General features: G+C 46.4%; 1 protein-coding gene across 2 annotated transcripts in view; it reads left to right on the plus strand.

The window, feature by feature from the left end:
* LOC118400860 (SNF-related serine/threonine-protein kinase-like) overlaps window positions 1-23,988 on the plus strand; it is a 40,260-nt gene extending 16,272 nt beyond the window's left edge. For both annotated transcript variants that reach the window (XM_052475030.1, XM_052475029.1), the window contains exons 2-6: window positions 7,566-8,287; window positions 18,595-18,736; window positions 22,026-22,238; window positions 22,443-22,580; window positions 22,752-23,988. In XM_052475030.1, the coding sequence (XP_052330990.1) occupies window positions 7,699-8,287; window positions 18,595-18,736; window positions 22,026-22,238; window positions 22,443-22,580; window positions 22,752-23,976 (2,307 nt within the window). In that variant the 5' untranslated portion in view covers window positions 7,566-7,698 and the 3' untranslated portion in view covers window positions 23,977-23,988. The remainder of the gene's footprint in view (window positions 1-7,565; window positions 8,288-18,594; window positions 18,737-22,025; window positions 22,239-22,442; window positions 22,581-22,751) is intronic.
* Window positions 23,989-26,879: the final 2,891 nt, after the last annotated feature.

The raw sequence follows: 26,879 nt of genomic DNA on the forward strand, positions 1-26,879 counted from the left end.
CTTCCGGGTTGGATGCGCGCTGTGTTAAGAAGCAGTACGGCTGGTTGGGTTGTGTATCGGAGGACGCATGACTTTCAACCTTCGTCTCTCCCGAGCCCGTACGGGAGTTATAGCGATGAGACAAGATAGTAGCTACTACAACAATTGGATACCACGAAATTGGGGAGAAAAAGGGGTAAAAAAATTTTGGAAAGTATTCAGATCCCTTGAATTTAAAAAAACATTTTTTTAGGTTACAGCCTTATTCTAAAATGGATTCAATTGTTTTTTTCCTTCATCAATCTACAGACAATACCCCAAAAACAGTTTTATGAGAAATTGTATTAACTAATTTATAAAAAAATATATATATATTACATTTACTGTGCATAAGTATTCAGACCCTTTACTCAGTACCTTGTTGAATCACCTTTGGCAGGCGTTACGGCCTTGAGTCTTCTTGGGTATGACACTACAAGCTTGGCACAGCTGTATTTGGGGAGTTTCTCCCATTCTTCTCTGCAGATTATCTCAAGCTCTGTCAGGTTGGATGGGGAGCGTCGCTGCACAGCTAGTTTCAGGTTTTCCAGAGATGGTCGACTGGATCCAAGTCCGGGCTCTGGCTGGGACACTCAAGGACATTCAGAGACTTGTCCCGAATCCACTCCTGCATTGTCTTGGCTGTGTGCTTAGGGTCGTTGGCCTGTTGGAAGGTGAACCTTCGCCCCCAGTCTGTGGTCCTGAGCGCTCTGGAGCAGGTTTTCATCAAGGATCTCTCTGTACTTTGCTCCGTTCATCTTTGCCTCGATCCTGACAAGTCTCCCAGTCCCTGCCGCTGAAAAACATCCCCACAGCATGATGCTGCCAACACCATGTTTTAACATAAGGATGGTGCCAGGTTTCCTCCAGACGTGACGCTTTGCATTCAGGCCAAAGAGTTGAATATTGGTTTCATCAGACCAGAGAATCTTGTTTCTCGTGGTCTGAGAGACTTTGCGTGCCCTTTGGCAAACTCCAAGTGAGTTGTCATGTGACTTTTCAAACTTCTTCCATTTAAGAATGATGGAGGCCACTGTTCTCTTGGGGACCTTCAATGCTGCAGAAATGTTTTGGTACCCTTCCCCAGATCTGTGCCTCAACACAATCCTGCCTCGGCGCTCTATTAACAATTTCCATGGACAATACAAGGTATTAGATTGCTGATGATTTGTTTAGAATAAGGCTGTAACGTAAGATGTCAAGCGGTCTGAATACTTTCTGAAGGTACTGTAGGCCTATTGTAAATGTGTATTATTGTGGCGTCACCTTCTTCATTGCAAAAATAAACACAAATACACAAATTACTTTAAGCTGCATATTAATTTGATAGAGGTAATGAACTGCCCATTGTTCAGCACAGCAATTGATAAAACAGGACCATGTTTAAAAAAACAAGTATTTCTGAACTTATGTCAGTATTACACAATTACAGAAATCAGGAATAGAGACAGGTCCTATAGACCTCTACTGTATATGAGAAACTGTGTCCAACAGACCACCACCTGTTGTTATGATGGTGACATACTGAACAAAAAAACATGTTATTAAATATTTTTTTAATTCTCAATGACATGTATAGCTAAAATAAAGATTTAAGGAAATACAGGCAGGCACCACATTTCTACAAGACAAAACAGCTGGCTCAATCAAGCATTATGGTCTTGTAATTATAAAAGCAAAGCTTAATAAAAAAGCTTGAATTGGTAGAGGAATGGGATTAGTGTGGTGTGTGAAGAATGATTTAACTTGTATGCGGTACGAAGCCCATTATTGTGGGAGCACCTCTAAGAGTATAAACTAGGCTGTTTGAGAAGGTTTGAATCCTAAGAAACCTGCATATGCATTGTTTGAAATACAATATAACAACATAGCTACTGTAGTAGGTCAAATCTGTGTGCTGGAAAACCTTGGTAGGTGATGGATTGAGTAGGCATTGTGGTGCTCTTGAATTTCCTTTCTTTTTCAGCTTCACTTAAAACATTGTTTTTTGTTTTTTAATGAGCTATAACTATAACCTTGGTTGTCCAGCTTTACAGTGTTTTGTAAACATTCCACTTGAGCTCAGAAAGAGTGTGCAGAGAGAAAGAGAGCACAGAGAGAGTACAGAGACTTGGCCGTCAGATGCCCACTCCTTTGACCTGCACACATCAGACTGTGGGCAGGTCAATAATTCACAGAATTGATTCCTGCAGATAAACAGAGCTCTATGTCTGTCTGTCAGCACATGCTCCTCATAGGACTCAGCACTCAGACACATGTGAGAAGGCCTGCTCTCTCCCCATCCCTTCTGCTTCTTTGGCACATTAACCATTCAGTTACAGCACTCGCACGAACACACACTTGAGCGCACACACAGACACAGACACACTTGCATGGCAGCAGCACACACACACACGGATACACACACCCACACAAACAAATTATAATATCCCATTACAGATATCAATCCATACCATTTTTGCATGAACGCACTCAATATCCATAGCCTTTATTCCTACCAACCCTGTCTGTATCTGCCACCCGTCTCCATTTAGTCCTTCCCCACCTACCTCTGTTTATTCTAGCCCTTCCTCTCTCCTGTCCATTATCCTCTCACAGTTACGTGTATCCACACCTATGGTGACGCCTGTTCTGTTGTTCTTTCTGCCTCCCTTCCTGTTTCCTTCGATAGTCCTCTGGGATTCTTGGACAGTTCACACTGGTCACAGAAGTCAGTTCAACATCTAGTTTTGATTTACATGTAGTTGACTTGGTAACTAAGGGGAATTCAACATGACATTAACAAAAAATGTCACCATGTCAGTGGATTGAGGTTCAAAGTTGGGTGAAAAAAAGACTAAATGCCCTTATGGTGATGCCTTTTTCCAATCCAATCACTTTTTCACATTAATTCAATGTCATCACATGTTTTGTTTGTATTGACGTGGAAACAACATTGATTCAATGTCATCACATTTTTGGTTTGTATTGACGTGGAAACAACATTGATTCAATGTCATCACATTTTTGGTTTGTATTGACGTGGAAACAACATTGATTCAACCAGTTTTTGCCCAGTGGGTTGTAACTTGTAACTGAGGCACAGAGGTGTACCTCTACTGTTTATGCTGGAATGTTTATGATGCCATTAAGGGATTTGAGATTGTTTTATGTCATGTATTACCCAAAAAAAGCCTTTTTGTTGTTGTAGTTTTTCATGTTATGTTGTTCAACTGGCTGTGTTTGTTAGACAGAAGTCGATGAGGCCACCTGGCTCCTGCTTCCAGTCCCTTATGTTTATAGGAAGGAACACTTCCCTAACCTGTCTGTCAGGTCACTATGTACTGTGCAAGAATAGAACTCCCTCTGCGTGGGTTCAATGTCAGCCTGTGTCTGTGAGAAACTGGAAATGAGAATGAAATGCAGCCAGGAAATTTTGGCAACAGTTCTGAATCTAAATGTCTCTATTGCATATATGGTGACTATGGCCACTATGACTACTAAAATGAGTTTAAAGATTGTAAAGGGTGATTCTGCTAATATTATGTGGCCGATTCCACGCCAGCGTGGACAACATTTTAGAGAAATAAGCTTTTTGTGCGTATTGAACATTTCTGGGATCTTTTATTTCAGCTCATGAAACATTTTACATGTTGTGTTTATATTTTTTTGTACAGTATAAAAGGGTTCTTTGGCTGTCCCCATAGGAAAACCCTTTCATGAACCCCTTTTTGGTTCTCATTTGGGTGCTCTTTTGGGTGTCAGTTGGCTTTTCATAGCTGGGCATTCAGAGGTCGAGACAGTAGGTGGGGTAGAGCGAGGGAGAGGGAGGGAGGGAGAGTCAAAAACAGCAAGTCCGTGACAAGGTAGCATGTCTGGTGAACAGGTCAGGGTTCCATAGCTGCAGGCAGAACAGTTGAAACTGGAGCAGCACGACCAGGTGGACAGCCAGGAGGCATCGGTCTAGGTAGTCTGGAGGCATGGTCCCAGGGCTCAGGTCCTCTGGGAGGGGAGGGAGAGAGAGAATTAGAGGGAGCATACTTAAATTCACACGACACCAGATAAAACAGGATAATTACACCAGATAAAACAGACTGACCCTAGCCCCCTGAAAACATAGACCATTGTAGCATATATACTGGAGGCTAAGAAAGGCGGGGTCGGGGGATGCTGTGGCCCCGTATGACACCACTTTGCCAAAGCACAGCCCCCACACCACTAGAGGGATATCAATAGACCACCAACTTACTACCCTGAGACAAAGCTGAGTATAGCCCACAAAGATCTCCGCCACCACACAAGCACAAGAACAGACAGGAAGATCACGTCAGTGACTCAACTCAAGTTGAGTATAGAGCAAAAACGCCTGGCATGACATGACGCATCCCTCCTAGGGACGGCATTGAAGAACACTAGTAAGACAGTGACTCAGCCCCCGTAATAGAGTCGGAGGCATAAAATTGAGCTCAATGGGAGAAAGCCCTGCCTTCAGCTGTTTTCTTAGAAATTCTAGGGAGAATTAGGAGGCCTGTGTCTTGTGACCATAGCCTATGTGTAGGTATGTACGGCAGGTAGGAGCAAGTCCATGTAATTCTTTGTAGGTTAGCGTCAAACAGAAAGCCAGTGTCGAGAGGCTAGTACTGGTGTAATATGATTCTTTGTTTCTAGTCAAGATTCTAGCAGCCTTATTTAGCACTAACTGAAGTTTATTTAGGACCACGACTATTGATGGTCCTAAGATAGCCGGAGAGTAGAGCATTGCCGTAGTCTACTCTAGAAGTGACAAAAGCACGGATTAGATTTTCTGCATTATTTTTGGACAAAAGTTTCAGATTTTTTAAATGTTACGAATATGGAAAAAAGCTGCCCATGAAATATTATTGCTATGTTCATCAAAAGAGAGATACGGATCCAGAGTAACACCAAGGTCCTTCACAGTTTTATTTGAGACGACTGTACAACCATCAAGATTAATTGTCAGATTCAACAGAAGATCTCTTTGTTTCTTGGGACCTATAACAAGCATCTCTGTTTTGTCTGAGTTTAAAAGTAAATTTGCCCCCAATCGCTTCCTTATGTCTGAAACACAGGCTTCCAGGATAGGTAATTTTGGGGCTTCACAATGTTTCATCGAAATGTACAGCTGTGTTTCGTCTGCATAGCAGTGAATGTTGACATAGTGTTTCCGAATGCCATCAGCAAGAGTTAGTATATATAGTGAAAACAATAGTGGTGGTCCTAAAACAGAACCTTGAGGAACACTGAAACTTACAATTGATTTGACAGAGGACAAACCATCCTCAGAGTTGAACTGTTATCTTTCCGAGCGATAAGATCTAAACCAGGCAAGAACTTGTCCGCGTAGACCAATTAGGGTTTCCTTAGGGTTTCCAATCTCTCCAAAAGAATATGGCGATCAATGGTGTCAAATGCGGTCTAGAAGCACAAGGACAGATGCTTTGGTCCGACGCCATTAAAAGGTAATTTACCACCTTCACGAGTGCAGTCTCAGTACTCAGTCCGATAGTCCAGGATTATGAGGAAAAACATTAAGATTCACAATATTTATTCCACGGGACAAAGGTATGATCCAGGGTATGACCGTGACAATGTGTAGGTCCAGAGACAAAACCCACTGAGTCGATGATGGCAGGGTGGCAGGTAAGGTGGTGGTGATATGTTCCTTGACTAGTCTCTCAAAGCCCTTCATGATGACAAAAGTGAGTGCTACGGGGCGATAGTCATTTAATATAATAATAATAATATATGCCATTTAGCAGACGCTTTTATCCAAAGCGACTTACAGTCATGTGTGCATACATTCTACGTATGGGTGGTCCCGGGGATTTAGTTCAGTTATCTTTTCCTTCTTTGGTACAGGAACAATGGTGGCCATCTTGAAGCATGTGGGGACAGAAGACTGGGATAGGGAGCAATTGAGCATGTCCGTAAACACACCAGCCAGCTGGTTTGCGCATGCTCTGAAGACGTGGCGAGGGATGCCGTCTGGGTCAGCAGCCTTGCGAGGGTTAACACGTTTAAATGTCTTAATCATGACAGCCACGGAGAGGGAGAGGAGCGGGCTGCGTCGGTGAAACTGTATTATCCTCAAAGCGGGCAAAGAAGGGGTTTGGTTTGCTTGGAAGCAAGACGTCGGTGTCCGTGACGTGGCTGGTATTCTTTTTGTAATCCGTGATTGTCTGTAGACCCTGCCACATACGTCTCGTGTTTGAGCCATTGAATTGCGACTCCACTTTGTCCCTATACCGACATTTCGCTTTTTTGATTGCCTTGCGGAGGGAATAACTATACTGTTCGGGCGATATACGGGCGATTTTGCCCAATCTAGATCGAAGGCACAGAAACGATCTCAATGGGGATAGAATTAAGTCTAATTCATGTTTTCTTTTTTGCCATGGAAAATCTGGTGTTGTAGTATCGCGACACTGATATTGTGACAAATCTAATTTGAAGAGTGTGTTGTTACCAACAATATGTCTAAAATAAGATGCATCTAAAAAGGTAGTTTCGAGATATCAATGTAAATATTTTTAATGTTGACGAAAATCATGTGAAAATGTGTATTTCAGAATCTAGACATTCCCCATATTTTAGAGGACACTATAAGGAGTATCCTGACACCAAGATGTTGTCTGTATCATGTACGTTTCACAGATCATAGGGTCTTACAGGAGGCATATACAGTATACAGTAGGTTAAAAAATGGTTTGTGATACAAATGTAAATAGCATTTCAAACATCCTTCTTCATGTGTAGCTCAGTTGGTAGAGCATGGCACTTGCAACACCAGAGTTGTGGGTTTGATTCCCATGGGGGACCAGTATGAAAATGTATGGACTCAATACTGTAAGTCACTCTGGATAAGAGCATATGATGTAAATTCAGTTTCTATTTCAGAATTGCCAGAACAATCTGAGATACCCAAAATATTTTTAGCTGGCTTGGAATCGCCCGTATTTGGGATCTATAGGCATAAGGCCGATACAATGAATTGCTTCATTAAAGTTCTGTAATGTGTGTTGTGTAATGTGTGTTGTCACCATAGCAGCCCTGTAATGGTAAATCTGTCAGTGGAGCCTTTATTTTTGGCAGACCACCCACTGAGTACTCTGCTTGTACCACTTGGGGGCTCCTGTGTGGCGCAGTGGTCAAAGGCACTGCATCTCAGTGCAAGAGGCGTCACTACCCTGGTTCAATTCCAGGCTGTATCACAACCGGCTGTGATTGGGAGTCCCATAGGGTGGTGCACAATTGCCCCAGCAACGTCTCGGGTAGGCCTACATTGAAAATAAGGATTTGTTCTTAACTGACATGCCTGGTAAAATAAAAAAATCTGAGCAATCAAACTCTAATAAAGGAACATAGCTGCTTGCAAAAGACTGCAGGGCTGAAGAAATTGCAGTGCATTTCAATGTTGTTAGGATCAAAGTGTTTTTTATAGTATTTCAAACACCACATCTCCCATAACAATCTGGATAATAAAAACCCTCCTCCATCTTGTTTGATATGAAGTATTGACTGTGTTTCCCATCGCTTAATTTGTCCAGGTAATGCATCAGTAGAGAGCCTCCAGCCCGACCCTCCCTCTCTTCATACCGAGACCCCTCATCCAGACTGAGACTGTCTCCAGCACCAACACACCACTCCCCTCACCCCACCCTTGCCCCGCCCCACCCAGACATGGCTGCTTCTAAGGGTGGCTACGAGGGCAAGATCGCCGGCCTCTACGACCTGGATCGCACTCTGGGGAAAGGCCACTTCGCCGTGGTCAAGCTGGCCCGCCACGTCTTCACAGGCCAGCTGGTGGCGGTCAAGGTGATTGACAAGACCAAGTTGGACACCATGGCAACGGGTCACCTGCTGCAGGAGGTGCGCTGTATGAAGCTGGTGCAGCACCCCAACGTGGTGCGGCTCTATGAGGTCATCGACACCGCCACCAAGCTCTACCTCATCCTGGAGCTGGGCGATGGAGGGGACATGTATGACTACATCCTGCGCCACGAGGGTGGAGTGGCCGAGGACACGGCTAAAGTTCACTTCGCCCAGATCGTCCAGTCCATCTCCTACTGCCACCGGCTCCATGTGGTGCACCGAGACCTCAAGCCAGAGAATGTGGTGTTCTTCAGGCAGCAGGGTACAGTCAAGCTGACCGACTTCGGCTTCAGCAACCTCTTCAAGCCCGGGACCATGCTGATGACCAGCTGTGGTTCGCTGGCTTACTCCGCCCCAGAGATCCTGCTGGGGGATGAGTATGACGCTCCGGCTGTAGGTAAGACACATGGGGGACCTGGACAGTGGGTGTCTGGATGAGCAGGGGGTCTGTCTGTCCATCTGGATGTCTGGCTGGTTAACTTTCTCTCTGTCTGTCTGGCTTTCTGGATGGATGGATGACTTGCTGGCTGGCTGGATGGCTTTTTCTATCATAAGGCTCAAGAGATGAGAGAAAGATATACAGTGTCTTCAGAAAATATTCAGACCCTTTTTTTAAAATGTTTGTACATTTATTAAAAATGTAATTACAGAAGTACCTTATTTACATAAGTATTCGGACCCTTTGCTATGAGACTCAAAATTGTGCTCAGGTGCATCCTGTTTCCATTGATCATCATTGAGATGTTTCTTCAGCTTGATTGGAGTCCAATTAAATTGATTGGACATGATTTGGAAAGGCATCCACATGTCTGTATAAGGTCCCACAGTTGGCAGTGCATGTCAGAGCAAAAACCAAGTCATGAGGTCAAAGGAATTGTCAGTAGAGCTCTGAGACATGATTGTGTCGAGGCACAGATCTGGGGAAGGGTACCAAAACATTTCTGCAGCATTGAAGGTCCCCAAGAGCACAGTGGCCTCCATTATTCTTAAATGGAAGAAGTTTGAAACCACCAAGACTCTTCCTAGAGCGGCCCACCAGGCCAAACTGCGCAATCGGGGGAGATTGCACAATCGGGGACTCTCAGACCATGAGAAACAAGATTCTCTGGTCTGACGAAACTAAGATGGAATTTTTTGGCCTGAATGCCAAGCATCACATCTGGAGGAAACCTGGCACCATCCCTACGGTGAAGCATGGTGGTGGCAGCATCATGCTGTGGGGATGTTTTTCAGCGGCAGGGACTGGGAGACTAGTCAGGATCGAGGGAAAGATGAACGGCGCAAAGTACAGAGAGATCCTTGATGAAAACCTGCTCCAGAGCGCTCAGGACCTCAGACTGGGGCGAAGGTTCACCTTCCAACAGGACAACGACCCGACGCACACAGCCAAGACAATGCAGGAGTGGCTTCGGGACAAGTCTCTGAATATCCTTGAGTGGCCCAGCCAGAGCCCCGACTTGAACCTGATCAAACAACTCTGGGGAGACCTGAAAATAGCTGTGCAGCAGTGCTCCCCATCCAACCTGACAGAGCTTGAGAGAATCTGCAAAGAAGAATGGGAGAAACTCCCCATATGCAGCTGTGCCAAGCTTGTAATATCATACCCAAGAAGACTCTATGCTGTAATCACAGCCAAAGGTGCTTGAAATGTAGTAGTATTAAAAACTAACAAAAATAAGTAAGCTGTAACGTAACAAAATGTGTAAAACGTCAAGGGGTACTGTATGTTAAAAGGGGCGCTGTATGTGGAAAGACAGTTCTATATAATTCTCCATAGAAAACAAAGTCAGCGAGTGATCCATTTTACAGACAAACGATTCACAGATTTTGTAAAAATTCTGTCCAGACCACATTCTGGTCCCTCTACGCCAGGGTTTTCCAAACTCAGTCCTGGTGCCCCCCCGGTGCACATTTTGGTTTTTGCCCTAGCACTACAAAGCTGATTAAACATAATCAAAGCTTGGTGATGAGTTGGTCATTTGAATCCGCTGTGTAGAGCTAGGGCAGAAAAGAAAACGTGCACCCTGGGAGCTCCACAGAATTGACACAAATCCTCTGAGACTATTATAAAGCTGGAGAAATGAACATGGGTTCATCTGTGGTACTGTCTGTCGGTCTGTCCATGATGCAATCATTACTCTAGCTCACCCAACACAAGTGTATATTCATTGAATCCCTATTTAGATTGTAAAGCAGCAAAATGTGAAAATAAATTCAAGGGGATGTAGACTTTCTACACACACACACTTACAAACACACAAACGTGAACAGATGGTCTCTGGGCTGCAGAGAATCTGGAATGGAAATGTAATTTGCGCATGGATAGGCGGCATAGCAATCCTCACGGCTTTAATCTAGGCCAGGGATGTTGAAGCTGTGCCGATGCTGGGCTTAAAGCCCACAGTCAGGGGGATAGTTGTCTCTGTGTCAGAATAGGAAGATTGTGGGTTGCCACTTACAGTTCAGTGTGTCCACACACTGATGTTGTTTTTAATCTGGTCTGTTTACCGCAGACAGACATGGTTGTAATATGGGCTTTTTCTTCAATTTAAATCGAATTAAATCAAATGGAGAGTAGTGCAGGGAGAATGAATGAACTATGAAGATATGTACTAGGTCTCCAGACCTACAGTAATTCCTGACCTTAACATTCCCCAAGTATACACTTCTATCCTGCCCCAGATATATGAACACCTGGCTGCACCGTATTCACCTGACCTCGTTGCTAAGAAAATGGACTGTTGTTGTGAAAACACCATGACGTCCTCACACACACGTGGAGCGTGTTATGGTGCTGTGCCATTATCACCCTAACAGAACACTAAGAGACAGTCCAAAGAGGTGAGTGAAGGTAGAGCAATTCCTTCTGTTCCTAGCAGTGTGGAATCCAGTAAACCTATTATATCTGCTCGGTAATGGCCACCGGCCAGGGAACAGCTGAGTGTTCAATGACACAGACAGACACATATACAGGAGGACAGGATTACAGCTTAGAGGGAATCTAATTAGACTCGCACCTCATCTCAGCACGACACACTGCTAGTCCACAGTGTGGTTCTATACATTCCTTGGTCATAACTGCTGATGGGATTGGCCATGTGAAATCATGAAGATCAGCACTACACTAAGTAAAGTATATCCCCTATGGGTACATACTCTAGAAAATCTAGTTGAGACGGTTTGATGTTGATATTTCAGCACAGTGTGACCCAAGCAGGACTGGTAATACTACAGTACAGGGCTGTATGTGGTGCTGTGCTGGGAGTGTGCCAGATTGAAAGCCCCTAACTGGGTCAGATTCCTCTGAGACACAGACCCAGACCAGCCTACGAGGTGACCAGAGCCAAGGGGGCCGCCCACTGCAGAGGGACCGCAGTGGGTTTAGGCACGTGCACTGAAACCAAAACCAAAACCACAACCACCTTATTCACCTGCAGAATCAGGACCTGGCGTGAGCACCTACACACCTCAAACATGCCCCCAAAATAAAGACTACACGAGCCAGCCCAGGAGATTTGTGACAGAATCCCTAGATCTATATTCTCTGATCAGTCCTGTGTGTGTCAATGTGTGTTTGGGCAGTGTTCACCTACATTTGTAGTGGATGCTTTCATTCCCTCTGGTTAATACATCCGCTTGATGTATCAGTTAATCCTGTATCAGTTAATCCACAAACACATCTGCGACAGACACACACAAAAATCAAAACATGTTTATTGGCTTGCACGGCAGTGGCACTGCTATAAAATAAAATCGCATATTTTTGGGCCTATTGCACGTGGGTGGCCTTAGCGTTGTGTGTGAGACAGTGTGAACTGACCAGCGAAAGGTCCCATTCCCCAACCAACACACGACACGGGACAGGTTTCTGGCATTAACCTGATTTGAGCCCGGTCATGATGACCCAGTGATTAGCGCCCTGTCTAAACAGAACCTGGGAAACACACACATAGCAATGTGGCAGAAGATACCTTTGTCTAGTGTCAACTTGTCTCTGATGTAATCTGACAGGCTGTGTTGAGGTCAAGCTCGGACAAGGCCTGACGAGTGTGGGGGGGAATCCTATTACTACAGGATTATATATGTCATTATATGGTCTAGTCTCTGTGACTCAGTAGTCTTCAGATGACGCCTGAACTCCATGGATGGAGACTGAGTCAGAGTGGTGTAGTATTTCCACAGGTTCCCTGGCTGGTGGTGTACAGTTACAGTATGACTGACTCTGAATTAATATTCTTTAGCTCAGCATGCTATTATTTTGGTCCACTGATCAGGTGCTGGTTTAATCCACACTTTAGGCCTCGGTGACAGAGTGCCAGCTGAGAGAGACAGCTCGCTCACCGAGGCCTGCCGCCACTACACTGCCATACAGCCCTGCTAATGATAACGCAACAGTGCAAAGCATAACAAAATACAGCACAGGATTGAGGTCAACTCCATTTCAATTCAGGCAATTCAGAAAGTGAATTGAATTTCCAACCACTCTGAAGGTAAATGACACCTGAAAGATTGGACTTTCATCTGCTGAATGGGCAGAACGTGGCCCTGCAGCAAACTGCCAGGTGAAGAAGAGCTGTAGAGACACACACATACACACACACATACACACACATATACACACACATACACACACATATACACACACAAATACACACACAAATACACACACATACACACACACATATATATACACACATATATACACATACACACACATATACACACACACACACACACACACACACACACACACACACACACACACACACACACACACACACACACACACACACACACACACACACACACATACACATATACACACACATATATACACACATACACACACACACATACACACACACATACACACACATACACACACATATACACACATATACACACATACACACACATATACACACATACACACACATATACACGAACACATGCACCCGCACACATGTAGAATCATGTATTGACTATTTGTACAGTGTGTACTGTATATTGTATGGAATATTGTATAGGTGGGTACTGCATACTGCTATGAATGGACCTCCAGGGTCATTGAACTGAGTGTCTGTCTCCTAGTTATTATGAGAGCAGTGTGACTGTCTGAACACAGTGGTTATATGATGAGGCAGAGACAATCAGAGGCCTGTGTGTGCAGAGTCACACAGGGTACGTCCCAGACCCAGGGCGATCGGAGAGGGAGTCTGTTTTTTGTGTCTAACACATGGCTGTTAACGTTACATAAGCCAAACCAAGCAGAGTGGGGAAGAACAGATAGTCAGATACCATCTCAGGCCCTCTGTCTTGTCTTGTGTCCTGGGCTATTTCATTAGAACTTGTCCGTCTACCTCTGTTCTGCCTTAACATTCAAGTCTACTTCACAGGCAGACATTTTCATTATGTATTTGTCACGTCTGCTTCCGCTCTTCCCCCCCAAGCGCCAGGCTGCCCTGCATCACGCACTCCTATCATCTATTATGCACACCTGCCTTCCCTCGTCACGCGCATCAGCGATATTGGACTCACTCATCATCTGTTTATTACCTCCCCTATATTTGTCAGTTCCCAGCTCTGTTCGGTGCTGATGCATTAATTGTCTTTTTTTTGTGTTACCTGTTTGCTGATGCTGTTCCTGTCTCGTTCCATGTCCGTTATTTATTAAATGTTTTACTCCCCGTACCTGCAACGTCTCTCCAGCGTCATTCGTGTGACAGTATTTCTCAAAATCTCTCAAACCTCTAGGTTTACCAAACATTTAAGTGATCGTCAATTAAGAGCAGTAGGATTAAGTAATATATTTTAACAAATGAGCAAGTACATTTGATGTATTTGTATACATGTATTTCTAGATGAAACACTAATTAAGTTTGGTGAAAAGGTGACTATGATTTTGTGTTGTACTTTGTCAATTGAAAATGTGCTTAGAGTTTTGAAACCACTGCCTTTTTGATGATCTGTTTTGAGTTTTGTACTAAGAGTTATAAACAGATGGGGTGAGGTTTAGAGGGAGGGAGAGATGTAGATGGGAGAGAGCTCTCATTATGTACTCTAGAACAAAGTATTTCCTCTGAGTGAGGGAGCGGATTTCCTCTGGAGACAAACACCATCTGCTGGGATATTTAGAGAGAGAGGGCGGAGAGGGGGCGCAGGGAGAGGAGGAGGGGGGATAACAGGGAGAAGTGGAAGAGGGAGAAGGGGGAGAGTAAGATACGGCACAAGGAGAAGATGCAGGCACAGAAGGGGGAGAGAGAGAGGGTGCAGAGAGAGAGGGCGCAGGGAGAGGGAGGGGAGTGAGAGAGGGTGCAGAGAGAGGGAGGGGAGAGAGAGAGAGGGGGAGAAGGGCGCAGGTAGAGAGAGGGCACAGGGAGAGGGAGAGAGAGGGGGAGGGCACAGGTAGAGAGAGAGAGGGGGGGAGAAGGGCGCAGGTAGAGAGAGGGCACAGAGAGAGAGAGAGAGACGGAGGGCACAGGTAGAGAGAGAGAGGGGGGAGAAGGGCGCAGGTAGAGAGAGGGCACAGAGAGAGAGAGAGAGAGAGGCGGAGGGCACAGGTAGAGAGAGAGAGGGGGGCACAGGTAGAGAGAGAGGGGGAGAGCAGAGAAAGAGAGTACAGAGATTTGGCTGTCAGACGCCCACTCCATTGACCTGCACACATCAGACTGTGGGCAGGTCAATAATTAGCAGCATTGAGCTCTGTGTATGTCTGTCTGCACATGATCCTTATATTCACACACTTGAACGAATGCACACACACAAAAACACAGTGTGAGTGTGTGAAAGCATTCGGTAGGTATACAATATATATTGAACAAAAATATAACCGCAACATGTAAAGTGTTGATCCTATGTTTCATGAGCTGTAATAAAATGCAATGTGTTTACATCCCTGTTAGTGAGCATTTGTCCTTTGCCAAGATAATCCATCCACCTGACTGGTGTGGCATATCAAGAAGCTGATTAAACAGCATCAAATCAAATTTATTTATATAGCCCTTCGTACATCAGCTGATATCTCAAAGTGCTGTACAGAAACCCAGCCTAAAACCCCAAACAGCAAGCAATGCAGGTGTAGAAGCACGGTGGTTAGGAAAACTCCCTAGAAAGGCCAAAACCTAGGAAGAAACCTAGAGAGGAACCAGGCTATGAGGGGTGGCATAGTCCTCTTTCGGCTGTGCCGGGTGGAGATTATAACAGAACATGGCCAAGATGTTCAAATGTTCATAAATGAGCAGTATGGTCAAATAATCACAGGCAGAACAGTTGAAACTGGAGCAGCAGCACAATAATCACAGGCAGAACAGTTGAAACTGGAGGAGAGAGAGAGAGAGAGGGAATATATACTTAAATTCACACAGGACACAGGAGAAGTACTCCAGATATAACAGACTGACCCTAGCCCCTCAACACAAACTACTGCAGCATAAATACTGGAGGCTGAGACAGGAGGGGTCAGGAGACACTGTGGCCCCATCCGATGATACCCCCGGACAGGGCCAAACAGGAAGGATATAACCTCACCCACTTTGCCAAAGCACAGCCCCCACACCACTAGAGGGATCTCTTCAACCACCAACTTACCATCCTGAGACAAGGCCAAGTATAGCCCACAAAGATCTCCGCCACGGCAGAACCCAAGGGGGGGTGCCAACCCAGACTGGAAGATCACATCAGTGACTCAACCCACTCAAGTGACGCACCCCTCCTAGGGACGTCATGAAATCATCATTACACGGGTGCACCTTGTGCTGGGGACAATAAATGACCACTAAAATGTCAAACAATAGGCCACAGATCCCTCAAGGTTTGAGGGAGTGTGTAATTGGCGTGCTGACTGCAGGAATGTCCACCAGAGCTGTTTCCAGATATTGTCATGTTTATTTCTTTACCATAAGCCGCCTCCAGCGTCATTTTAGAGAATTTGGCAATACGTCTAACCGGCCTCACAGACCACGTTTAACCACGCCAGCCCAGGACCTCCACATCCAGCTTCTTCAGCTGCGGGATCATCTGAGACCAGTCACAGCTGATGAAACTATGGGTTTGCACAACTGAAGAATTTCTGCATAAACTGTCAGAAACCGTCTCAGGGAAGCTCATCTGTGTGCTCTTCATCCTCAACAGGGTCTTGACCTGATTGTACTTTGGCATTGTAACCAACTTCATTGGGCAAATTCTCACCTTCGATGACCACTAGTATGCTGGAGAAGTTTACTCTTCACGGATGAATCCCGGTTTCAACTGTACTGGGCAGAAGGCAGACAGCGAGTATGGCGTTGTGTGGGTGAGTGGTGTGCCACCATGAGTGCCCCATGGTGGCGGTGGGGTTATGGTATGGGCAGGAATAAGCTATGGACAACAAACACAATTGCATTTTATTGATGGCAATTTGAATGCAACGAGGTACCGTGATGAGATCCTGAAGCCCATTGTCATGCCATTCATTCACCTCATGCTGCTGTTTATCCAGCACACCTGTCACCATCGTCTCACGCACCTGCGCCTCATGACACTCACCTGCACTCCATCACCTCCTTGATTATCGTCCCTATATCTGTCACTTCCCTTGGTTCTTTCCTCAGGTGTTATTGCCTCTGTTTTCATGTTGGTGCGTTGTTTGTGTTACGTGTATTGTTTTATTTATTTAAACACTCACTCCCTGAACTTGCTTCCCGACTCTCAGCGCACTCGTTACATTGGGCCTAATTTATTTATTTACATTGACTGTAACTCAGTAAAATCTTATAAATTGTAGCATGTTGCATTTATATATTTTGTTCAGTGTATTCACAGTATATAGAGAGAGATCACAGAGACAGAACAGGAGAATAATCACTGGGATTCCACATGGGTCAAATCTATCCTCATACAGGGCTTTCTCACATACATTTTACTTTTATATAACTAGGCAAGTCAGTTAAGAACAAATTCTTATTGACAATGACGGCCTAGAAACAGTGGGTTAACTGCCTTGTTCAGGGGCAGAACAACAGATATTTACCTTGTCAGCTCAGGGATTCAATCTTGCAACCTTTCGGTTACTAGTCCAACTCTCCAACCACTAGGCTACCTGCTGCCCCACATCATTAACTGAACCTTGAAGGGATACTTCCCCAGAGTCAGTGGATAGCATTGTTATGTCTCTATGTCCAGTATGACAGAAGTTAGAAGTAGTTCTGCGAGCCATTGCTAACTAGCGCTAGCTCAATGACTGGAAGTCTATGGGTATCTGCTAGCATGCTAAAACAGAATGTCAGTCAGTAAGAGCATAGCCAGAGCCGGATATATAGAAGGCTCTGGGCAGCGCCATAGGGACACGGAGTGTCAGTGTGGGTGAGAGGTTGGCTCTCTGTTTCATAGGGCCACTCACAGTGTGGGTGAGAGGTTGGCTCTCTCTGTTTCATAGGGCCACTCACAGTGTGGGTGAGAGGTTGGCTCTCTCTGTCTCATAGGGCCACTCACAGTGTGGGTGAGAGGTTGGCTCTCTCTGTTTCATAGGGCCACTCACAGTGTGGGTGAGAGGTTGGCTCTCTGTTTCATAGGGCCACTCACAGTGTGGGTGAGAGGTTGGCTCTCTCTGTTTCATAGGGCCACTCACAGTGTGGGTGAGAGGTTGGCTCTCTGTTTCATAGGGCCACTCACAGTGTGGGTGAGAGGTTGGCTCTCTCTGTTTCATAGGGCCACTCACAGTGTGGGTGAGAGGTTGGCTCTCTCTGTCTCATAGGGCCACTCACAGTGTGGGTGAGAGGTTGGCTCTCTGTTTCATAGGGCCACTCACAGTGTGGGTGAGAGGTTGGCTCTCTGTTTCATAGGGCCACTCACAGTGTGGGTGAGAGGTTGGCTCTCTCTGTTTCATAGGGCCACTCACAGTGTGGGTGAGAGGTTGGCTCTCTCTGTTTCATAGGGCCACTCACAGTGTGGGTGAGAGGTTGGCTCTCTGTTTCATAGGGCCACTCACAGTGTGGGTGAGAGGTTGGCTCTCTCTGTCTCATAGGGCCACTCACAGTGTGGGTGAGAGGTTGGCTCTCTCTGTCTCATAGGGCCACTCACAGTGTGGGTGAGAGGTTGGCTCTCTCTGTCTCATAGGGCCACTCACAGTGTGGGTGAGAGGTTGGCTCTCTGTCTCATAGGGCCACTCACAGTGTGGGTGAGAGGTTGGCTCTCTGTCTCATAGGGCCACTCACAGTGTGGGTGAGAGGTTGGCTCTCTCTGTCTCATAGGGCCACTCACAGTGTGGGTGAGAGGTTGGCTCTCTCTGTCTCATAGGGCCACTCACAGTGTGGGTGAGAGGTTGGCTCTCTCTGTCTTATAGGGCCACTCACAGTGTGGGTGAGAGGTTTTCACGGAGTGTCTCAAGGCCTGTGTGTTTGCTCCAGGCTCCAGACCCTGCCAATGACACACTGACTGGGGGAGGGAGAGTTACATACTGTATGTACTCAGCAGCTGTCTGGGACAAAGGCCTAGATCTGTAAACAACATCATTCATTTCAGCCACTGGAACCAGACTACTGAGGGACAGTTATACTGTAGATGTTTGTTGGTTGGTTTGTTCCAGTGATTATTAGGGCAAGGAGTCCTGAACATACAAATATCTGGGCCCTAGTGATCAAATAGTATGTGTGTGCATACTCACATTACGAACTTTGACAATGTGTTTATGTATCTATGGTGACTGTATGCATGGTGTTTGTGTTCCAGATATTTGGTCACTGGGGGTGATCCTCTTCATGCTGGTGTGTGGACAGCCGCCATTCCAGGAGACCAATGACAGTGAGACACTCACCATGATTATGGACTGTCGCTACACCGTCCCCACCCATGTCTCCGCAGACTGTAAAGAGTGAGTAGCATCACCCTCTTCTTTGGGCCTCCAGCTCTCACACACACCATGCAGTAACCTCAACACGGTGTCACACCATGCAGTAACCTCAACACGGTGTCACACCATGCAGTAACCTCAACACGGTGTCACACCATGCAGTAACCTCAACACGGTGTCACACCATGCAGTAACCTCAACACGGTGTCACACCATGCAGTAACCTCAACACGGTGTCACACCATGCAGTAACCTCAACACGGTGTCACACCATGCAGTAACCTCAACACGGTGTCACACCATGCAGTAACCTCAACACGGTGTCACACCATGCAGTAACCTCAACACGGTGTCACACAATGCAGTTTAAATATGTCATATGGTTTTTATCATTCTCTCAGTTGCACTAGAAATAGACTGTGGTTATGCAACAGTGATACATACAGACACATAATAACAACGATGCCAGATGTCGGCTCTCTGTGTGTTTCTGAATGCCTGGCGCTAACCTGCCCTACCCCAGTCAGCCCCAGCCAACCTTTATTTTGACAAGGAGTCCGTGCTGAGACCGAGGTCTGTTTTCCAGATGAGCCCTGTATAGCACCACAATACACATCAAACTACACATTCATATGCACAATAAAATACACGTTATTATACACAACAATACATGAAAAGCAAAACAATCCTAAAAAACGGACACATTCGTCAGTAAAAAGGACCCCTGACAAACGGCTGAAATGCCCTAGAGGCACCAGTTGTAATTGTTGATCATTCCACAAGTCAGGTGCAAGAAAATGAAAGGTTGATTTACCTAACTCTCTAGACACCAGCGGGCTTGATCATCTGTCATTTTAAGTCTTAACAGGGATGTTAGGCAAGGCAGACGTTTGTGGAGCGTATTGATGTGATCTACATGACTTCAAAGAGGTGGGTGAGATTTTATTAAACCCATGTCTCCTATCGCCCAAACTCTGAACCTCACGCCTGACTGAGAACCTCGTGCAAACAGCCTTTTGGACACAGTCAACCCTGTGCTCTTTGGCTGTTTTTGTCAGAGGGTGCAAGCCAATCACTGAATAGGGAATACAATATTGAAAGTTGATTTGAGGTGGCCAGCCAACCAGTGGGTAGAATAAAGAGATGGCTGAAATGAAAGTTTATATCAGGATTTCCAAAAATGATGAGAGTTCTAGGAAACTGAGAGTTGCTGAGTGAGTTGGTTCAGATCCGTGCTGTATTGGACTGCCACTGGTTAGGATCAATCCCTGGATACCTAGTCACTCCATTCTACATCTCACCCCAGATCTCACCCCAGCTCTGGTATCTATTAAAGTTCAATCTGAACATAACTGTCTTTGTGTTAAAAGGGGATGAATTAGCTAAGCCCCTTGGTACCAATGCTATTTGTGTTTGAGACTCAAGAACACCCCTGCGGCCACTGAACCGCAGTCCAGACCTCCCAGACCTTGTGGTTCTGAGTCAGATGAATGAGCCTCAGACATCTAACTGACTGGCTCAGGAACAGTTTCAAACATAAAACCTGGGTCATATGACCAAGGCCCTGATGAAAGCTCTTTTCATGGGAAGATGATTCCTTGCAAAACAGAACAGTCCTGTGGGCACAATCAACAGAGCGAAAGCAGACCTCTCTCCACCCACCCACCCTCCATCTCTCTCTCTCTCTCTCTCTCTCTCTCTCTCTCTCTCCTACAATCTCTCTCTCACTATCTCCCTCCCCTCTCTCTTTCTCTCTCTCTCCTGATATCTCTCTCTCCCCCCTGTTGCTCTCTCTCTCACCCTCTCTCTCTCTCCCTCTCTCCTGCTATCTCTCCCCTCTGTTTCTCTCTTTCTCCTGCTATCTCTCTACCTCTCTCCTGCTATCTCTCTTTCTCCTGCTATCTCTCTCTCCCCTCTGTTGCTCTCTTTCTCCTGCTATCTCTCCTTCTCCTGCTATCTCTCTCTCTCTCCTGCTATCTCTCTCTCTTTCTCTCGTGCTGTCCCTCTGTTGCTCTTTTTCTCTCTCTCTCTCTACTTTACTGCGTAGTAGTGTTGTGAGATGTGCATGGGTCAGTTAGGAAGACAGTGTGTAAATCATTAGTTTGTATTAATATTTCAGTAGTATGAGTAGGATATACCAAACAACAAGAGCATTATTGGAGGTTCAGAGAAGTATGGGTACTTGCACAGTGTAAATGGACATAAGGGAAAATAGGGCATTATTAAAGGAGGATAGAGCCTTTAGGCTGAATGGTGATCCTGGTCTTGCATGGTTAAACCACTTAAAGGCGTGTGCAAACATACACACACACACACAATTGTTTTTCTATCCTCGTGGGGACCTAAAATTGATTTCCATTCAAAATTATATTTTCCCTAACCCCTAACCCTAACCTTAACCCTAAACCTAACCTTAACCCTAAACATAACCCCTTACCCTAACCCTAATTCCAACGCTAACCCTAATTGTAACCCCTAAACTCAAAATAACATATTCCATGGCCCCACGAGGGAGATTTTTCCTTGTTTTACTGTCCCTGTGGGGACTTTTGGAGATTTTAGGGCCCCACGAGGATAAAAGAGCAAGATGACACACACACACACACACACACACACACACACACACACACACACACACACACACACACACACACACACACACACACACACACACACACACACACACACACACACACACACACACACACACACACACACACACACACACACACACACCAGTGAAACAGAGGGAGCAGTGGCATCCCCTGGTGGTCATTCACAGGAACTTGTTCCTCTACACCAGACTAGAGCCAGCTCTCAGCCTCACTGCAGTGCATTAAAACAGTCACAATAACAAATAGATTAGTCTGATGCAGACTTTGTATTACCTCTCTGCACACACACACACACACACACACACACACACACACACACAGACATATAGAGAGGAATACAAAGTCCCCATCCTGCGTCAGAGCCTGCATGATGATGCACAGAGTCAGGCTGTGCCATGCCTCTCAGCCATGCCTTTCATGAAATTACCTGCCCTGCATGGATACACCTAAAGACTGTCTGATGTCTGCAAGCGCTCATGAATATTGATGATGAACTAGATTGACAGTTTGATCTCATTCACTCTCGTATCGCAGATAAATGGGGTTATGTGCTTTGACTGTCAATAACTGAATCAGTATGCATGAGAACTTCACTCGTGTACCGGTGTTACAAACAAGAGGCCATAGAGGTATATATAGTATCTGATCTATGGAAGGTGAATTCTCAACTGTGTCTCTCTCTCTCTTTCTTCCAGTTTGATCTCCCGTATGCTGCAGAGGGACCCGTCTAGTCGTACCTCCCTGGAGGAGATCGAGAACCACCCCTGGCTGCAGGGGGTCAACCCCTCCCCCACAGGGCACAGTGCCGCCCCCCTCACCTCCCACCGCAGCCTGTCCCAGGAGGAACACGAGATCATCCTCCACGCCATGACCAGCGGCAACATCGCTGACCGCGATGCCATCCAACAGTGAGGACTTCCCTATATCTTCCTCTTCTCCCCATATTCTCCTTCTCTCAATCCTCTTCCTTTGTACTCTACCTCAGATCTGAACGCTTTTCAAGCAAGATAACTTGGTGAAATGCATTTGTGGATGCAGTTCTGAAATGTGGTTGTTTTAAAATATTCTATTCTAAATTTAAACAAAATTGTGTGTCATTGTGGTACACCCAGGGCTCTAGAAGCGGATCAATACAACCACATCACAGCCACGTATTACCTGCTGGGGGAGCGCATCCTGAGAGACAAGCAGGAGCAGCCCAGCGATATCCCAAAAGTCGACAGTTCGTGGGCTGAACCATCACAACTCCAGTAAGACTCAGCATTCATTTAGTACAGTCAGTCACAATGATTCACAAAGGCACACAGTGCAGTCAGTCAGTCAGTCACAATGATTCACAAAGGCACACAGTGCAGTCAGTCAGTCATAGTAAAAATGCAACTAGCTGATCATGAACTCTACTAAATCTTTCTCTTCTGCAGGAGGCCGCGGTCTGAGCCCCTGGATCTGGAGCAGAGGGGGCTCCATGGCCTGCTGGCTGGCTGTCCCCGCCGAGGGGTGTCTGATGCTGTGGACTTCCTGACCCACAGGCCACTGCTGCTTCAGCCACAGCCAAGTCGCACAGAGAGCCCCTTCCCTGAGTACAGCACAGAGCCCTACCTGGGGCTCACCCTGCGCCCTTCACCCCCTGACGAACCTCCACAGATCAAGAGCCTGGGAGCCCTGCAGCTCATCTGTGAAGAGGAAGAAGAGGAGGAAGATGAGGCGGAAGAGACAGGAAAACCACTTGTTGGACTTCATAATATTCAAACACTGCCTCATATAATAGGCTTGGTATCAACCTCTGTGTCTACAGAACAGTCTAGTCCCATGCTCACAGCTCCAGAGGCTCCACAGAGCCCAGTCAGAGTAGTCCCAGCTCAGGGAGAGGAAACAGGCCTGTTGGCCACCTCAGTGGAGGAGGCACTGGAGACAGAGGGAGGGGAGTGGGACAGGGAGCTGCAGGCCAGGGTTTCTAGCCACAGCAGAGAGATGGAGCCTGACCAGCTGGCAGCCATACAGGAACAAGAACAGGGTACGATGGAGTCAGGGGAGAAGCCCATGGAGGAAGGAGACATGTCATGTGACCAACTGAGGCTAGGTAGTCATTTGACTTCAGACCAGCCAATCAATGGTAGTTCGATCAGCCCTAAAGCTCACCCTCCATACCTGCCTCGCCTCGGGGGGGTGCAGTGTTGTTGTGGGCAACAGGAAACTCCCAGCCCAGACATCATAGAAGGGGAAGATGCTATTCTTAAAAACAACAACACCACAGAGTCCAAGCCTAAGCTCCTGGTGCAGGGTGGGGGGTCCACCCCAGGCGCCTCACCCCGCTTTCTGCCCCATAACCACTGTGTGGACCTGGGCCCCGACGGGGTGGAGACGACCCGCAAGGTGAGAGGGCCTGGTGGGGAGTCTGAAGGGGACACTCCGGAGGAGCTTCAATTAGAGAGATCCCACAATGCACCACAGGGTCGCCTTGGGCCCAGGGAGACGGGGACCGACCCTACGTTCAGACTGGATCCTGGAAAGGGGAAGAACGTGAACCTGAGAGACCGCCTGCTGCAGTTCCCTCTCTGTGAGAAGGCCCTGTCCTTCAACATCCAGCCCACCTCCAAGGAGAAACTTCTGCCCTTCGCCCAGTACAACTGCTGCCATGTACTGTAGGCAGGGCCACCTGTAGATACCCTATACCTCCCACATTACTCACTCTGTCCCCTTGCCAAGGGGTAGGAATGGGCATCACTCCAGACACCCTCACACCAGGCCCAGACCCTGTCACTGTTCCATCTACTTCAACTTCAACACAAAACACTGGTGCAGACAGTATGTAGCCTATCTGAACTACCGGTCTGTGTCCAACCTAAACGGAATTATCATACTGTGACCTCAGACACGTTCCAGCCAATTGTAGTTAGACCTGTGTAGCCCCCACCCTGACCTCTTTATACTTACCGTCTACTTCTGCTTTCTTTGTGAGACAAAAACGGGACCTCATTGTGCTGCTATGTACTGGACTATAGAAAATGCTTTTTGTGTGGTCTTCTTAGACTATCACTATATACTGTAGCTTTGAATTGATTGCTATTTTATTTGCCCTTGTATCATAGCTTTTCAATTTGTACTAGCTTATCTAGAACTGAGCCCATTTTAGCATATGGTATGTTGTCACTCTGAGGCCTGCTAGTACAGTGCTATAATTGGAATGTGTAAGATGATGCATGCTGTATAGGTGAAAGCTACTCTCCATGCCTCAGGCGCCATCCTTGGTTAGCTCCGCTAGCAGCATGATGGAAGGTGTGATGATGCTCTAGACAGTGTAGCTGGAAGCATGGTATCATTTAATGCGGGGGGTTACTTACGTCAATGACATTGTTGGTGCACTAATGTGGGTGCATTGTTGAATCTCAGTGGTACACAGTAGTGCAGAGGAGATGTGTCGGGCAGCGTTGCTCTTGGTCGCGTGATGAAGTAGCCCCGCTTGCGAACTTCAAAACCAGTGTCTGACCTTGGACCATGGGGGAATTTCCTCTTGGTCTAATGGTCTGGTTGCTCCCTAGGGAGACCCGCGATGATATCCTGTATGTTACATTGGCGCCCAACGTGAGGCGATCTCTCGTGGGGGAGGAGGTCAAAGGGGGGTGAATGTAGTGGACTTGTCAGACTTGGTTGCTCATGGTCACGTGATCAGGGTCTGTGTTGGGACCCGTGGGAGACCATGGTTCATATCACGTGTGTTACAGTAACAAGGCTTGGGATCTAAACTTAATGTAAGAGCAACACCCAGGGAGAGAAACATTTTTGGACAGAGTTTCATAATGGAGAATTAAAAATATACACTGCTCAAAAAAATAAAGGGAACACTTAAACAACACAATGTAACTCCAAGTCAATCACACTTCTGTGAAATCAAACTGTCCACTTAGGAAGCAACACTGATTGACAATAAATTTCACATGCTGTTGTGCAAATGGAATAGACAACAGGTGGAAATTATAGACAATTAGCGAGACACCCCCAATAAAGGAGTGGTTCTGCAGGTGGTGACCAGACCATTTCTCAGTTCCTATGCTTCCTGGCTGATGTTTTAGTCACTTTTGAATGCTGGCGGTGCTTTCACTCTAGTGGTAGCATGAGCCGGAGTCTACAACCCACACAAGTGGCTCAGGTAGTACAGCTCATCCAGGATGGGACATCAATGCGAGCTGTGGCAAGAAGGTTTGCTGTGTCTGTCAGCGTAGTGTCCAGAGCATGGAGGCGCTACCAGGAGACAGGCCAGTACATCAGGAGACGTGGAGGAGGCCTTAGGAGGGCAACAACCCAGCAGCAGGACCGCTACCTCCGCCTTTGTGCAACGAGGAGCAGGAAGAGCACTGCCAGAGCCCTGCAAAATGACCTCCAGCAGGCCATAAATGTGCATGTGTCTGCTCAAACGGCCAGAAACAGACTCCATGAGGGTGGTATGAGGGCCCGACGTCCACAGGTGGGGGTTGTGCTTACAGCCCAACACCGTGCAGGACGTTTGGCATTTGCCAGAGAACACCAAGATTGGCAAATTCGCCACTGGCGCCCTGTGCTCTTCACAGATGAAAGCAGGTTCACACTGAGCACATGTGACAGACGTGACAGAGTCTGGAGACGCCGTGGAGAACGTTCTGCTGCCTGCAACATCCTCCAGCATGACCGGTGTGGCGGTGGGTCAGTCATGGTGTTGGGTGGCATTTCTTTGGGGGGCCGCACAGCTCTCCATGTGCTCGCCAGAGGTAGCCTGACTGCCATTAGGTACCGAGATGAGATCCTCAGACCCCTTGTGAGACCATATGCTGGTGCGGTTGGCCCTGGGTTCCTCCTAATGCAAGACAATGCTAGACCTCATGTGGCTGGAGTGTGTCAGCAGTTCCTGCAAGAGGAAGGCATTGATGCTATGGACTGGCCCGCCCGTTCCCCAGACCTGAATCCAATTGAGCACATCTGGGACATCATGTCTCGCTCCATCCACCAACGCCACGTTGCACCACAGACTGTCCAGGAGTTGGCGGGTGCTTTAGTCCAGGTCTGGGAGGAGATCCCTCAGGAGAGCATCCGCCACCTCATCAGGTGCATGCCCAGGCGTTGTAGGGAAGTCATACAGGCACGTGGAGGCCACACACACTACTGAGCCTCATTTTGACTTGTTTTAAGGACATTACATCAAAGTTGGATCAGCCTGTAGTGTGGTTTTCCACTTTAATTCTGAGTGTGACTCCAAATCCAGACCTCCATGGGTTGATACATTTGATTTCTATTGATATTTTTTGTGTGATTTTGTTGTCAGCACATTCAACTATGTAAAGAAAAAAGTATTTAATAAGAATATTTAATTCATTCAGATCTAGGATGTGTTATTTTAGCGTTCCCTTTATTTTTTTGAGCAGTGTATATATATGATATGGTATCAACTAAGTAAATGCAGGTCTTCCAGATTGTTTGTGTATATGTACTTTATTCTTACAAATGCTATTGAACTCTTTTATCATAACGTATTTTTTGTTGTTGTAGAAGAGAGGTGTGTGATTATAACAATTGTTTTG

This window comes from Oncorhynchus keta, chromosome 22 (assembly GCF_023373465.1).
Source record: "Oncorhynchus keta strain PuntledgeMale-10-30-2019 chromosome 22, Oket_V2, whole genome shotgun sequence".
Lineage (NCBI taxonomy): Eukaryota > Metazoa > Chordata > Actinopteri > Salmoniformes > Salmonidae > Oncorhynchus > Oncorhynchus keta.